Source organism: Thermobia domestica, chromosome 2 (assembly GCF_964235325.1).
Source record: "Thermobia domestica chromosome 2, izTheDome1.hap1.1, whole genome shotgun sequence".
Taxonomy (NCBI): Eukaryota; Metazoa; Arthropoda; class Insecta; order Zygentoma; family Lepismatidae; genus Thermobia; species Thermobia domestica.
The window spans coordinates 355,063,934-355,081,142 of record NC_137455.1 but is presented as its reverse complement, the minus strand read 5'-3'; the positions used below and the strand labels follow the sequence as shown (position 1 = coordinate 355,081,142).

The window sequence follows — 17,209 nt, the reverse complement described above, 5'->3', positions numbered from 1 at the left end:
GTATTATGTGCTTAAAAATACGAAAACTCAATTTAGGGGCCGTTCAAAACTTTTGTGGCCTCTGATTAAAAAATATAATGGCCAAGATCTCAATCTTTTGATCCACGTTTGTTTTTCCTAAAGTTCTTGTTTTGTATATTTGCAATTCTTTAATTTTTTCATTTAGCTTTATTTATTCACCTCATTTCTTATAAGGTTAATCCCAGTTTTTTTTTTCATTCACCTATTCACTTTCGTATTCTCCATTATTTCACATATTATTTTTTATTTATTTATATCACCTTCAGCTGCAATTTCTATACATTCCTCAGCAATGACTCTCTGTGACCCTTGCTTTCTAGTTTGCACATGTTTCTTATGAAATTCTGCCTCTCAACAATGACATGGCTATACGTTGTTCTTTCGCCATAACAGTTTATATGGCTGTCGATGACATACGGACGAACATCCCTTTTCTAATATTCTTTTTACATCTCTCTATAATTCGTCGATGAACCATTTCGGAGTTGAAAGCTAAGTGTCTGAGCTCTAAATCAAGGATGCCAAAAAAGAAAGAAAAAGTGGGTCTTGTAACACAAAGTTTGAAATTTGTAAGATCAGGTGAAATAAATAGTTCAAACTTTAAATGAATTGAAAATATGAATAAAAGTATATATATATATATATATATATATATATATATATATATATATATATATATATATATATATATATATATTAGGTTGGTGCGAAAGAAATGTCCACCCTAACTACGTCATTTAAAGAAAAAGAAAGAAACATAGCGATACTTGTCGAATGCGCTCGTTCCTGCGTAGTACACGGAATATGAAGAAAATGGGGTAACCGTCTCCAAGAGACGGAACTGCAAGGGAGTTCAAAACGTGGGGCGAGGTCGCGTGAAACAACTCATGACAGCCAAACGAACCATCAGTGTCCGAGAATTACGTGACTAATATAATGGTGAATTTCTACATATCCCATCCATATCCCACGCAGCTATACGTCGTACACTGGGACCCATGAAGTTCCACAACAGACGACCCATTCATTACGACTCGTTACTGCCAACTTTGTCGTGCTTAGGCACAGGGACATACTAATTGGACAGTGGGTGATTGGAAAAAGGTGTGTTGGTCCGATAAATCACGGCTTATGCTACTCCTCTCGGTTGGGCGTGTGCATGTGTGTCTCCAACAGCACAAAGCTATGGAACCCTTGTGCATGGTACATACTGTAGAGGCAGGCTGGAGCGGCTGTATTGTTTGCGAATGCTTCTGTTGGCACAGACTGGGACCGTTGATGTGTATGGACCACAGTGAGACATCCTTTATGTACCTGCAGGTGTTAGAGAATCACGTAAACCCTACAATGCAACGCTTCTAATCACACCGAGACGGCATTTTCGAGGACAACAATGCATGGTGCCACCAAGTCAGTAATGTACTTGCTTGGCTTAAGAAACATTCCACGGAGCTCAGCATATAGATTGGCTCCCTAACTCACCGGATCTTAATCCTATAGAACATTTATGGGAGGTGTTGCGGAACAAGTTCTTTGCGCCATGACTTCTGCATCAACGTCTGTGGGCTCATTGTGGGATGCCATCAGGAATATATGGTATCTCATCCCCGTGGAAATATGTCAGCAACTACCAGAATCCATGCCACGCCGTGTCTAGGTCGTCCTCTGAGCGAAAGGTGAACCAATAAAGATGGTGGCAATTCAGTAAGCACTCAGTGTACAATGCCTGATTAATCAAAATAGTCGCTGTCTGCAGCCACACACTTTTGCCGTTGTGCAGCCAGCGATTGGACTCCGGGACGAAAGAATTTTTGAGTCTGCAATACGAAGAAGTTCTTAACTGACGTTGCCCTGCCCGATCATCAGGGAAAAAGTTCAGCCCCAAGAAGTGCTCAAGATGCCGGAAGAGACGGTAGTTGATGGTAGAGACATCAAGAGAATACGGTGGGTGAGGAAAGATTTCATACTGCAGGTAATGAAGAATCTGCAACAACCTTTGAGTGATATTTGCGCGTGCGTTGTTACGCAACACGTTTTGAACATTTCTTATGTTCAGAAAGTCCCGTAATGTAATGTGTAATGTCCCGTAACGCAGAAAAATAAAGATTTCCTATGTAGTCTACTTCAAAATATTGCCATATAATATGAAAAAAGAAGTGAATTTTAAAAGAATACGGTAGTGTGGTGTAATTTTATATGATTGAAACAAACGAAAATGAAACGTAAGGGAGTCACTCAACGATCAAAACAAACATAAACAAACAAAAACTTTACACATTTTCCCTTTATCAACACTTCTCGGAACTAAAATTCTACCGACAAGTGTTACAAACAAAACCATCCTATTTTGATTCACTGTCAATGCACTCTTCATGCACCCATTGATTGCATTCCACGCACATTTTCTACTGCTCCATATTTGTGTCGGAAAGCCTTTTGGAACAGTACAAACATAATGTGTCGTCATCTACAGCAAATTGAGATAAAGAAATGGGAGCTATATAGGAACTTCCTTTTCGCAGTTGTGGGCTGTTTCTTCTCCGTGGTTTCAGGCAGTAAGATTCACTCTTAAGAACCAAATTGTCTATCAAATTCCAAGTGCATTGGCGTGTTAATCTTCAATTCTGTGCAGACAAAACAAAATATTCTTCACAGGATCAAGTGCTATCTCTATCTAATTCTATCCTTCCTAAATGTGTCAAGGAATATATAGTACCAGTAGCGTAGCTAGGATGGGTGTTTGGGGGGACCAAGTTCTGTTATAGGTACATAAAAAAGTTACAAACAAAAAATATATAAACATAAAAATATATTAAAAATTGTAAATATCAAAGTATCACAGTACATTATCGGACCTCTTTGGGGGGGCCCGGCCCCTCTGGTCCCCCCTTCCCTACGCCACTGTATAGTACTAATTTTACAATGGACGCACTTACCTTACCTTCCTCACTTGCTCCATCTTCCCCTAATATCACCTTCTTAGTTTATATATAATTAAGTGTACTTGAAAACTTGTACTGTTTATTATTTAACAATGTAAGCCCGTAAAGTTGCCACTTTAGATTAAAGAGAGAGGTTTAGCTACGTTTCAACTTCGGGAAAACATTTAGGGGCGACTTGCAAAGGGAGTATTCCATGTTCTTTCTCTGTATGGAGACAATAGAATGGAAGCATCAAACTGTGACGTCAGAGAGCCTTCAATTGGAAGCAGGGTTGATATGTTTAAAACAAAATGTTTAAAACAAGTGTTTAAAACATGTTTAAAACGAGGGCTGTTGTTTTATTCAGTTTGTTTTAAACGTTTTAAACAAAATGTTTTAAACGTGTTTTCTTTTCGATGGTGGTTGAACATGTTTAAAACAACTAAAATATCAGATTGAGTAAGTTAATTTAATTTTCTAACAAACAACCCATCCTCCGCAGGATTTGTGCATGGAGTAAATTACAAGCAGAGTTATATTCTTATTATAACAGCAATTACTGAATGAAATTCTGCACATCAATGTGCGTATAACTAAACCAACAGAAATTCAAACGAAGTATTTCAACATTTCTTAATTTCCAAGAATAACGGAGGTTAAACACACTATACACTATTCTAAGATCCAAATTCACAAATTCAAAACTTGTGGTATTTTTTGATCACTATCGTTTCCATAATAATGAAGAGTTCTCACATCATAAGCTAGAAGAAATGCTCTGACAAATACAATACAACTCATAGAAAAGAGCAGTGACTAGCCTACAAGGAGCAAATGACATTTTAAATAAACAGTTTTCAAGATACATCTCTATCTGCAACATGGGTAGCTAATAATGATTAGTGTCTACGGCATAGCAACACTCTAGACACCCGCCAGGGATTTTAACAAAATCGTAGACTCTCACGTTCGGGGCTCTGGTGACCTCCCTAATTATCACAAAGTCATGAGTTATACACCATTGGAAAGCTTATAGACCACAAATTCCAACGAGGTAACATTCGTGAAATTCCCGCCGTATTCATAGTAAGAAAAAAAACAGACATAAAAAATATTAACAATATGAAAATATTGACTTTGCGGGGCCCTGGCAACCCTTGCAGGCCACCCTACGCTGACAAAATGATGAATGAGTAGGCCACATACTTGTGACAATAATGTAAGAAATGGTAGCCATTGCTGCCATTGCGTAATGAATTCGTTTTATGTAGGAAATATTTTCCAATATATATATATATATATATATATATATATATATATATATATATATATATGCGCAGAAAACATTCATTGAATTAGACATTCTCTCCCCTCCCCCACTAGTACCACGTCCATATGCAAATCATTTTTACTGCACACATCATGTATACGAACAAGAATTTTGCTTCTAGACCACTTCAGTGAAATATATCTTGTGTTATATGGGACCGTCCCGAAAATAAATGTAAATTAACCAAATTTGACCCCCTCTTCCTCTATAAATAACAAGTACACATACAGGTTACTATCATGTAGGGGACTACCTCATTGCTTCACATACCAATTTTTATGGATGTACCACAAAGGGGGAAGGAATACCCGCCAAAACCTGATGAAAAAAAATTTGATGAAAAATTAAAAAACGAACTTCATCCTCCCTTTCTCGGCCGTACATACGTACCCCCTATATACATAAAATGCAACTGATGGAAAGCTTCATCCCTCAAAAATACTTTGGTGCCAAATCATCTTTCTAGCTTAATTATAGGCTGAGCTATTGATGTTTGTTGTACAAATAAATGTATTTTACGTCTAAAAACTTAAACTCCAAAAATTGGCTAACTTTGCCCCCTCCCTTCTCCCTCCATATAAGCAAAAAGTACAAATACACGATATTACCATGTAGTGGCCTACTTGATTGCTTCACGTAACAATTTTTATGAATCTATCCCCCAAGAGGGGGAACGGCCCCCCAAAAAACTGTTGAAAAAAACACAAAAAACACGATATTTACCCTCCTCCCATATACATAAAATGCACATCAGCAAAGCTGCATCTTACAGGAATAAATTGGTACCAAAACCATCTTCCAGCCTGTGAGCCTGACATAGCAGTTGCGTCAATGGGCGTTTAAAGATTAAGAATGAAGACGACCAGTAGAACGTAACACAAAGAAACTAAACTACATATTCCGTGAACGGAGATCGGGAAAATACCGATTTCTTTATCCGGAATTAAACATTTGGGCGGATCGAGATTAGGGAAGTTCCCGAAATTTGATCTAGCGGTTGAATATAGATGGCAAGCAATACGTAAGAGTGTAAAAATGTAATATATATGCGTACTTAGATTATTGTTTTAAACAAAATAAACATTTTAAACATGTTTTTTTTTGTTTAAAACAAAGTACTTTGTTTTAAACGTTTAAAACGTTTTAAACAAAAAAAAAACATGTTTTAAACATAAAAAACGTTCTTTTTGATTTTTTTAAAAAAATCATGTTTTTTTTCAACCCTGATTGGAAGTGTTCGGATTAGAACTTAATGTCCGTTTTAAGCACCGATGTGACGTCAGAGAGCCTTCAATTGGAAGTGTTTGGATTAGAACTTAAAAGTCCGTTTTAAGCACTGATGTGACGTCAGAGAGCCTTCAATTAGAAGTGTTTGGATTAGAACTTATATCCGTTTTAAGGATCGTTGTGATATCAGAAAGCCTTCAATTAGAAGTGTTTGGATTAGAACTTAATGTCCCTTTTAAGCATCAATCTGATGTCAGAGAGCCTTCAATTAGAAGTGTTTGGATTAGAAATTAATGTCCGTTTTAAGCATCAATCTGATGCCAGAGAGCCTTCAATTAGAAGTGTTTGGATTAGAACTTAATGTCCGTTTTAAGCATCAATCTGATGTCAGAGAGCCTTCAATTAGAAGTGTTTGGATTAGAAATTAATGTCCGTTTTAAGCATCAATCTGATGTCAGAGAGCCTTCAATTAGAAGTGTTTGGATTAGAACTTAATGTCCCTTTTAAGCACCGATGCTATGAAAGACGGAAGTGAATATTTAAAATACGGTAGGATCTGAAGAGTTACTTGGATTTGAATCTGAGCATGCACTCGTACTGGGATCGAACTTAGGACCACACATACAGAAAACACACGCTTTTTCCCCCCACTTAATCGCGAATGAGCTTAAGAGAGGAAATTAACTTCTCCAATCCAAAGCCTTCTTGACTAAAACATCTACCGTTTCGATTACTTCCATAAACTGCCAGGAAATAAGTGATAAAATCCTTCATGTTAATTTTGAATTTCGAATTCCACTATCTGGTTTCGTTTAAATTTATTTTTCCTTATTGTAAAACGAAACTGAAGACGTTCCATTAATAGAACCTTTTAACGATTATTTGAAGATGTTGATTTGAAGTTTAGATTTTTCTACTTCGTGTTGATTAATTAATTAATTAAAGGTATTTCCCTAGGTAGTAACGGCTTTCAATACTTAAAATGACATGAGATAGCAGTTGTTATCTTTCACTGTTATATACATACATCTTTATTGATTCATAGCAGTTTAATTAATTAATGCATTGTTCATAATATTATAAACTAGTTATTCTTCCCAGAAGAGAATATAATTCCTCTTACGTAATTGAAAACACTGCGTGAAGTGCATTACCAGCGATTGATTTACTAAAATATGTATTAATTATATACACGTCTGTCTCTCTCTGTGTGTGTGTGTGTAGATATATATATATGAAGCTGATGTAGGTGTATCAGAAATCTATGAACAATGTATTGTATTTCGCGTATTTTGAACAAATTTTAATTAACTTTGTATTATACTGGTTCTGTTCCGGTGGCGTAGTGTGAAATTTCAAATTATATGGACAAACTACTGATTTTCTATTCTTGGATAAATTAATTTAAAGCGCAACATGAGAACTGTTTCCTGTTTCTATTATTATTATTATTATTATTATTATTATTATTATTATTATTATTATTATTATTATTATTATTATTATTATTATTATTATTATTATTATTATTATTATTATTATTATTATTATTATTATTGAAGGAGGCTCGGTGGTAGATCGATTATCTCTAGTGCGTGGGGTCACTGGTTCTTCGATACCTTTCCAAGTAAGTTTGTGGTTGTCAACATCGTGTCTGTGGGTTTCTCGAGGTCCTCCCACTTTTCATTCCACCAATTTTTCCATCTTCATTCACTTGCTTTAATCATCTCTTTCTTAGCCGAAAGGAGTTAACTGTAGGATTTTAAACTGAAATAATTCATTTATTTTTAATTATTGAAATATGATTTCAAGTAAGCGCGACATACCTTCATCATCTCTTTCGTATTTGATTTCATTAACGGTTGTCAGTACTGGCGCCATCTTTGTTTTTTTAGCCCATTGATTTCTACGGGAAATTATGTTTTCTTTGAAATGGACTGGAATTTTAATGATTTAATGTTACTGATTTCTTCTTCACATCTATTTAGATGTCCCTTATTTAGCTAATTTAAATAAGGTTATACAGGGTATTTCAAAATGAATGTCAGGTTTTAAGTTTTGTAGTATTTATTATAATTAACATAGAATTACTTGTATAAATAATACATAAAAAGAACAATTCAAACAGTTTTGTATGCACTCATGAGCATGCACTGTTTCCTCTGTCTGCCGTTAGAAAGCGCGTATGTAGCAAAGATGACAACTAGTGAGTAGAAAGGTTTCTGTGCTTTACATTTTGCAAAGATGGAATCTGTGGCTCCAGTGCAACGTCTGTGTGGAGAATTTTAAGGAGACGCTTACAACTACGTCCTATAAACTACGGTTTATATGCCAACTTTGCAAATGAAATGTTGCTGCACGACGATGAACATTTTCTGGATTGTGTAGTCTCCAGTGATGAATCGACATTTTACCTAAGTGGCAATATGAATATTCATAATGTTAGCATCTGGGGTCAGCAAATCCCTACGAGATATTACAGTTGCAACGATACTCCCCTAAATTGAATATGTTTTGTGCCATATCCCGGCTGAAAGTTTATGGGCCTTTTCCGCCTATCGACTCGATGTGTGTCGTTTGATGAATGCTGCTCACATTAAACACTTGTAGCAAAAACTGTCGGAGTTGCTCTTTCATGTTATGTATTATTTATAACAGCACGTTAAATGTAATAAATGCTACAAAGCCTTAAAACTGTGATATTCATTTTGAAACACCCTGTATATAATGCTAACAATTAATAATTAAATTATTATTTAGGAATTATTACTAAATAATTCACTCATAATGCAAATTTATAAAAGGGACATTAAACTAGATTTGAACAACAAATCAATAACATCACGTAATTAAAAATTCCAGTTCATTTTCAAAGAAAACAGAAAAATAAGTCCCATATAAATCGATGGGCATAGAACCAAAGATTCGTACACGTACTAAACGTTGCTAATTTAATGGTAACAATAGGATGTTATTCTCGGAAATCTCCGAATGCCATGAATACAATTTTGAAGTGGATTCTTCTTCCACTATCGGCTTTTCCCCCATTTTTGAGTACATAATCGCTGATAGCTTTATCAGCCCGGCATATCTCTCATCCATTCAACATCTTTTTGAGAGATTACTGTCTATCGTTTCCATCCACTTCTTCTACTTCGTCTCTCGATTTCCAACATCAAAACTTTTTTTAAGCCACGGAATGTTCGGTCTTCCTCATGACGTGATCTCACAATTTCTGTCATGTTTCTATCTTCTCTAGGTTTACTATTGTACTGTACCCTTATTCGTTTATTGCTAATTCTGTTCTTGATTACTCTACACTTATCACTTCCAACTGGATGCTTTGTGACGTCACACCTTAGTCTTCGTATTCTCAGTAAACCGCAAGGAGATAATAAGGAGCATAGTGAAAACAGGGTAAACCTGGATCTAAAAAGTTTGGGGGATGGATTACGTCATACCGTCTTTCATGCCTATCTTTGCGAATTGTAACTTTTTAGAAAGTGGAGAGACGCCATACATATTTTTGAAGTGGGGGGAACTGCATCCTCCTGCGTTTCCCCTCACTTTTACCCCTGCATGAAACCTGATGTTAATAAAGGTAGTCACTGGTGATAGACAAACGTGGACATTGCTAGTTTTGCAGATACACTACTTGTGGATCCTTACTACTACATCGTCAACATTAGTTTTATTCCATTTCCGTCCTTTGCTCACAATTCTTCGTCTTTCTCCGATCGCAAAACATTGCTTCTACCACGTCACACGAAGGCCAGTTGGAAATGACTACTCTACAGTCATTTTAACATTCTTCCTCGGAGGTCGAGGCACCATGGCGTCGGGTTGACGGGCTGCTCGAATTCCCGTGTAGTACATTTTTTTTCGTTTAATACCAGTGCTTTTTTGTATTATTATTATTTCTTTTAATTTGGATTTATTCTATATAGTGTGTGGACACCCCTGGTATCGTTGTCTTTCTGCTATGTGTTTACTTCATAACAATATAGTTTAATACGTGCGAATTCGGGTTTCTTCCCGCACCAATTTGGTTCCGATATTGTCGTGACCACATTTTTCTTAGTGCAAACAATGTCCATGTTTTATACAATTCATACATCTTATAATAACCAACGAACAATAGAGAACTTAGCTACTAAGGCTGCCTCCCAATAATTTATAACTCTAATACGCGTTCCAGAATAAAATATTCTGTTTTTTTTTTTTCCTGTCATTATTATTCCATTTAAGTTTATTTTGTTCAGGCCATTATTCCTGTACTAATATCGCCTTTGGTCTGACTTCAGCCTACTACACTCTTTCCTTTAACTTAACTGAGAACTCTTTTCGCAAAGACCTTCTATCACTTTCCTCCAATTTTCCATTTTGTTTCCCTGTCTCTATTCTCTCCTTTATCTAAGTTCTACTTCTTTAATGTTTTCTCCGTCTAAAATCAGGCCGTGTGCATTGTTTTCTTCCATATCACAGTACTTCTGCTTCCCTTTCATACTCTTCCCTTTAGTACTATTCAACTGTTTCAACTTTTCTTCGGTTCTTATTCTTGACTTGGCACTCAATGTAATATCAGCTCTATACAGCATACGCTAGGCTTTTCTTCTCTAACTGCATCTGTTATTATACTCATCACTATATTATATAAAAATAAACTCCAACGCTGAGCCTTGATGAATAAGACCTTTGTTGCAATATCTCTTGACCCTCCGATACTGCTTCTAAACTTTCCTCTAACGGCCCTATACGCTTCTTGTATTATACCCTGGCCGACGAACGATGATTTCTGACAGCTCAGCTCGCGAGGCCGACTGGGGAGTGCGGTATTGCCGTGTGCTTCTTGCGCAAGGGGAGAATCGTCTGCTTCCTCGTTGAGGTTGGGAAGGGATTAGTGAAAGTTTGGCAATGTGCGGTGGTTACCATGGAGACGCGACAGGTTCTGAGCCTTAGGTTAGTTGACCTGCTGTCTTCTGCTCGCTCGCCGTGGCCTTGTGCAAAGCTGTCAGAAATCATCGTTCACCGGCCAGGGTATAATGATGTGTATTCTGTGGAATTCTTTCCAAGACATCTCCGTATTTATGGTGAATCTTTATCATACAACTTTTCCAAGTCTGTGCACAGTAGAGGCATTTCTATATTATTTGCTGTGAATTCAAAGATAGTACTTGTTGTTTTAGCTGCCATAAAAGCATACTGTTTCGTTATCATAAGCTTCTTCCCTGAGCCTTTCTCATATAATTATTTTCCGTATCTTTATAGTATGAAACAGTGGCGCACCCACGCGGGGGGTCCACCGGACCCCCCTTCCAAAACCTCATACCTCGACATACATTTATATAGGTATACTCTCTGAATAAAACTATGTTTGTTTGGCAGAGAATGACCGGTTTAACATAAAAATGTGATCTTACACTTTGTCTGTACGCTTTCTTTTCTCATAAAAACGTCTAGTCTTATATTTTTATGTGACACGTGAGAATATAACTAGCAGTACTTAACAATCAATATCGTCTTTTCGGGTGAAGAATAACACTTGTTCAATACTACATGGCCGTAGTATTTTGTAGCATTTTATCCCCTCCTCCCAAACTCTGAATCCCTCCGAACAAAAATGTTTGTGTGCGCGCCTGGTATGAAACAATGCCTTTTGAAGCAACTTGCGATGGTCGATCGGCTAAGATATTACACAAAGCAATCACAAGATCTATTTATTGTGTCTTCGAGTCAGTGGCGACGCCAGAAGGGGGCAAGGAGGCGACCCCTGACTGCTCTCCAGTCATGTTTTATAGTATTGTTCCCCCAAAATCTCTGCTCCTTCGCTTGCTTCCCCAAAATTAAAGTTGGCGTCGTCACTGCTTTAAATCCCTCTCAAGTGTGTTTTTTTTTTTTTTTACATCTGTCTTTTCATTATGATCATTCATTTTTAGCAGTATACTTTATTCTAAAAGGAATACAACCGTGTAAAGTAAAATTAAAAAATAAATACAATATTGAAGTTATTATAAACATTAAAGCAAGAATACGGAATGAAGGAATTCTCTATTAAAGAATGGGCTCTGAAGTCATTTAATTGAAAATGTTCAGACAGCAAAAAGAGCATTTTAGAATCTTGAGTACGTACCACCACGAGAACCACCTAGAAAACTTTCTCCGAATTTAAAGTTACCGCTATTATTATTATTATTATTATTATTATTATTATTACTAGTACTACTACTGATACTACAGTAATAATAATACTACTTAGATATAAAAAGTTAAAATAAAATTAGTTAAAGCAGAACTTGATTACTTTTTATGAATGCTCACCACAAGTAAGTTAAAAGTCTCTTTTTTCTTTCTTTTTAATCAATACACAATTGTTTTTTTTTTTCTGTTTTGCAGAGCCTCAACGAGCGATCTGTGGCAATGGTGTGGTAGAGGAGGGAGAGGAGTGTGATTGTGGCTGGGAAGAGGATTGTCGTGATAAGTGTTGCTATCCTATGAGAACGTATCCAGGAGATAAGAAGCCATGCACTTTAACTCCAGGAAGCATATGCAGCCCTTCACAGGTATGGGAAACAAAGTATATAAACAATAAAAAAAATTAGCAATCTCCATTATGCACCTTGCAGAATTTACATTTTTGAAGTAAACTAGCTGAACCTGTGCTCTCTACACAGCGCATCATTCACATATGAGCATGAATCTCCTTGTAATTCCTCACAACATCTGTACATGTCCCTTTACAGACAAAAGTGAAAGACGTCTTGATAAAAATCGGCAATAAAGGGGAGATTTTTTCGATTTTTTTTCAATATCTCGCACCGTATGCAAGATTTGAGCTTACTTAGGAGTTTCCAATTCATGTATGATCAGTATTTTCTTTTTTCTTGCATGCAGTATGTACTAAGGAAATACATTACACACAAAATTAATTATAATGTCAGTGATATAGGTGTTCATTGGGCAAAACATTCCAAACAATAAAGATTCATCTTAGACTGGAGAAATGGTTATCCTTCGTTTTTCATTATCGTTTGGCCATGAAACAAACACCGGAGAGATATACTAACCCCGTATACAAACGTGTGATGTTGGAATGTATAACTCGTAGGATATGATGTTTTATTTTTTTAATTTCAACACTTCCAGTGTACTCCTAAAAATGTAATAAAGAAATAACGGCCATTTTTAAAAAAAATATTCAATTAAAACTAAAGAATCTACACAAAATTTGCAATCGATCAGTGAAAACGGCATCTTTCTTGAGTTTATGGTTCCCGAGAACTCACTGTCGAAAGGATTGGCCACAAACATATAAACTTTTCTTGACCACAAACACTATAAACCTAACATTTTAATATATAAATTCTTGACACATATTTCGTTTTAATAGTAGCATGATCCTCAGATCATACATTGGTAAACCCTTCTGCTATACCGCTATACCACTTCGGACAGCAATATGGACTTATTACAGTAAAACCTGTCTTCAACGGACCCCTTATTAAACGGAAAACTGTCTTAAACGGAAATATTTCACGGTCCCATGAATTTTGGAGAACAAAATGTGTAAAAGTCCCTTCATTAAGCGGAAACTGTGTTACACGGACAACGGAAAGAAAAATAAACATTTAACGGAAAATTCTGAGTTCCGGACTACAGCGTTTAGATGTTTAGACATTCTGTGAGACATATACATTACACTGTTTGCGATAAAATGTTCGTTCTTTTGTTAAATATTTCTGGACAGTGTGACCCCCAACCACTACTCTTATTCACCCCCACAAATTGTCCTTAATCCCCGCAACTTAATCAAGAATCATAAAGAATGTCGGAAAGAAGAAAACGAGATAGAGGAAGAAGAGGAATACGATACCGAATAGAATAAATACATATCAAAATGCTCTCAGAAGTTTAAAGGAACTGCAAAAATTTACCTTACGGAAAAATGATTCTGATTCACTTAGTATAATTTCTCACGCTACAGTGTATGCGGAAAGTCAAGCAGCAATGTACACAGAAAACCCTGCTTGGCTATTAGAAAAATAAAGTTAACGTGTGCATAGTATATTTTGTATTCATTTTAATGTTTTGTGTATTTATTCGTAGAAGAAAGAAGTACTGTAATCGAACAATGTACGTACAGCAATATATTTTCTCAGTATGTCCCTTTATAAGCATGTATTTAAAAAAAGAAAAAGAAAAGAAAGAAAGGTCTACCTCCACTAAGCGGAAATTTTTGCAAGTCCCGCTCGATTCCGCTAAAGACAGGTTTCACTGTACTAACATTTTCCCACAAAAAACTGCTTTAGTTAAGAAGGATCACTTCCTATAAGCTTTGTGCATCACGAAATGTATTCGATTATAAATCATCTTGGAGAAACAAAAGTAGCAACAAAAAATTAGGTAATTTGGTGTAAAATAAAAAGCCAGTAAGTTAGAATAGAGATAGTAGTAGTTATGAAGTTAACTTAGTAAAAATTCCAGAAAACCCTTAATTGGTTAATTTATTAGGACCAGGGGTAAAAGTGGATCTGAAAAGGTGGGGGGATGGTAGGTAGCGGCATGACGCCATGCCGTTCCCCTGCCTATCTTTGCCCATTGTATTTTTTTAGGAACTGGGGGGACGTCGTACGTATTTTTTCGAGGTGAGGGCACGGCGTCCCTCGTGTTCCGCACTTTCACCTCTGATTAGGACTATTAAGTTTTTACGTACAATCATATCCACATCATTATATTACAAAATCTTAAACCACTACTTCCTTTACTGGAATCCCTCATCTTAATAGCTGCAACTTAAGATGAGGAATTGCTTAATAACATAAATGCTTAACGCTTTGTGTTGTCCTGTCTTCTTCACCATGATCAGTGTTTATAAATTAGGTGCATCAGTCTTAAGGTCAAGTATGCTAAAAATGTGGTTTTAGTAAATTACTAATATTGAAATTGAAATACTTATAAAATAGAATGTATAGAGGGTTTGCAAATCGCGGACGACTCCATTTGCATTTTTTTGGCCGTCTTACAAGTCGTAATGCCTGAATTGTATATTAAAATAATTGAAAGAAAAAAATTATATTTTTTTCATAATCATAATTGGGTATATAAGATGTCAAAATCAGGTAAATAAATGAATTGTCACAATAAGAATGAATAAAAGTCAAAATCAGGGAGGAGTTACAGCGGGATGAAGAAGGCAAGCTACCCAGATGGTCAGTGTAAAATTTGGGGAAAGTGAAAATTAAATAAAATGAAAGTGTGTAGAATATTTGTGAGTGTATATGGATGTATTTGTGGTGAAATTTTCACTTAATCCCCTTCCTCTTCTTAGGGAATTACTAGGGGACATACTAGGAGATATTGTCATTTTCACGATCACCGCCGAACTCCCAATGCGTTTATAATTACGAAATTATAAAGACATAAACAATGTTTATCTTCTGATAATTCCATTACTGGCACTGCACTACAAGTAATTATCACCCAATTAACTAATTAACTAAGTAACTCTATGGCCTATGGAACTCGAAGGTTCAGTGCCGCGTTCACAAAAAGCTCTCCACTGACTTCTGTTCTTAGCCAACTGGATCCAGTTACTATTTCGTATTCCTCCAATTAACCACTATTATTATTTAAGAAGACTCAATTCACCTAACATTAAAAATAAAAAAAAAAGACTATATGATTTTCTTCAATAGCAAAATAAACTTCCAATCTCATCTATGGTTATCATGACTATCTGTATATTAATAACAAGCTTAAATTGAATTAGCTAGTTATCAAAAAGCTTAAAATTAAACTAAATTGCCCTTCAAATGGCTTACATTATCATTAATTTACTAGGACGGTCTCTATATTTGCAATAAACTTAAACGCACAATGACTAGTTACTGATAAATTTATAATATTTTGACAAGATTTAGACTACTAAATTTAGTCCAAGCTTCGATTGAGAAACTTTGTTATCTCCTGTCAAATTTACCCATATAGTATTAAGTATGAATCAAACCAAGAAGTTTGTCATATGATATCTGTTAATTTTTAACAAGCTTGAACCAAGATGAAATAGATATTTTGATTCTGACTGAAGTTGACCTTGCCTTTTCAGGGTCCTTGTTGCAATTCCGAGTGCCAACTTCGTTTCGGAGACAAATGTCGTGATGATAATGGATGCCGAGATTCCAGCTATTGTGATGGTCGTGGTCCACAGTGCCCACCTTCCACAAACAAACCAAATAAAACTATTTGTAATGAAGAATTTGTTTGCTTCATGGGAGTAAGTATAAATTTGTATTTGCTTATTTCAAATAGTAGTGTTTAGAAAATAAGTTCCAAGTTAATATATATGTTTGTAAATTAACGTTAATATGTCAATTTCACGAAGCCTGTGTATGAATTTAAGTCCTCTCTCTCTATATATATTTTTGGTTATCAAAGAAATTATTTAAAAGCATTTGTTAGATTCTTTCATAAAAGTGATGTATGGTTGTTAAATAATATTGGAGTTGAATATGTAGCATAATGAACCTATATCAAGGATCTTATAAGATAGAGGACCTGCCCTTACAACAAAATCTTGAAGCCATATGTCACAGTTTCGCCACCCCTACTCTGCCTACTCCGCCCAATAGGATCGCAATGTTTTGAGCCAACAATCATGGCGGAAACGAAAGTAGCCAATCAGACGATGACAGAAACGTGAGTAGCCAATCAGACGTGCCGATGCTCGGTTGTTTTTTTTTTTTTTTTTTTTTTTTGGCTTTATCGATTTAATAGGATGAAGATACATATGGGCAGATCCTCTATTTATAACATCCTTGACATATATAATGAACAAAGAAAGTTGAATATATAAGGAACGAAGAAGAAAATGGACAAAGTTTACATTTTTGTCTTCTAGATTTTTAACAAGAAAAAAAACCAAAGTAAGATAAGTTGAAAGTTACATAGATCTAAATTCTATGTGCAATTTTATATCAAAGTTGTTTGAGGAATACTATATGACAAAAAATTTTTCATTCATCTTGACTCTGGAATTGTTACTTAAATAATGAATACTTTTCTGACCAGAGCATATAGTTATTTATTAAAATTAAAATTAAAATAAGTCGTAACAGTTTCAATAACCTAACGTTATCTTCATCAGACATTAACTAGCAGAAATTATCTTCGTAGCATTATATTATTATTGTTGTATAATTTCAATTGTTTCATTTTATAAGTTTTAAATTTCTGTTTCTGTTCTACAAGTTAAACTAATAGATGTCGCTAGCATAAGGTAATCTATTGATTTAAAACTACTGTGATTAATTAATTGCAACTTAAATTATATTATTTCAATTTAATTATTTGAAAGTGGCTAATGATTATACTAAACATGTACAAGATTTACTGTTTATTATTGGGACAAGTAAAAAATTAAAAATTTTAATTAAACACGATTTTAACTTTTCGTGTACAGAGACTCGAAAGCTTGGATACAACTAATTTCAATAACTATTCTATCAGGCCTTTTTTACATACTGTACTAAAACGCAATAAGACACTGAGCAAGGCTATGTGATGTGATAATATGTAAATATATATATATATATATATATATATATATATATATATATATATATATATATTAAAAGAAAAGTGGAAGTTGATGAAGACACAGTTATTGTGTTGAAACTGTTACGTGATTGTGCTTTTTTACATATTATCTCATAGC

At 35.1% G+C, this 17,209-nt stretch overlaps 1 protein-coding gene across 1 annotated transcript in view; it reads left to right on the top strand.

Annotated features, from left to right (window-relative positions):
* Positions 1-17,209, top strand: part of LOC145678796 (disintegrin and metalloproteinase domain-containing protein 10-like) — a 502,666-nt gene that overhangs the window by 466,532 nt on the left and 18,925 nt on the right. The window contains exons 9-10 of the mRNA XM_081749311.1: positions 11,893-12,059; positions 15,602-15,769. Coding sequence (XP_081605437.1) covers positions 11,893-12,059; positions 15,602-15,769 — 335 coding nt within the window. The remainder of the gene's footprint in view (positions 1-11,892; positions 12,060-15,601; positions 15,770-17,209) is intronic.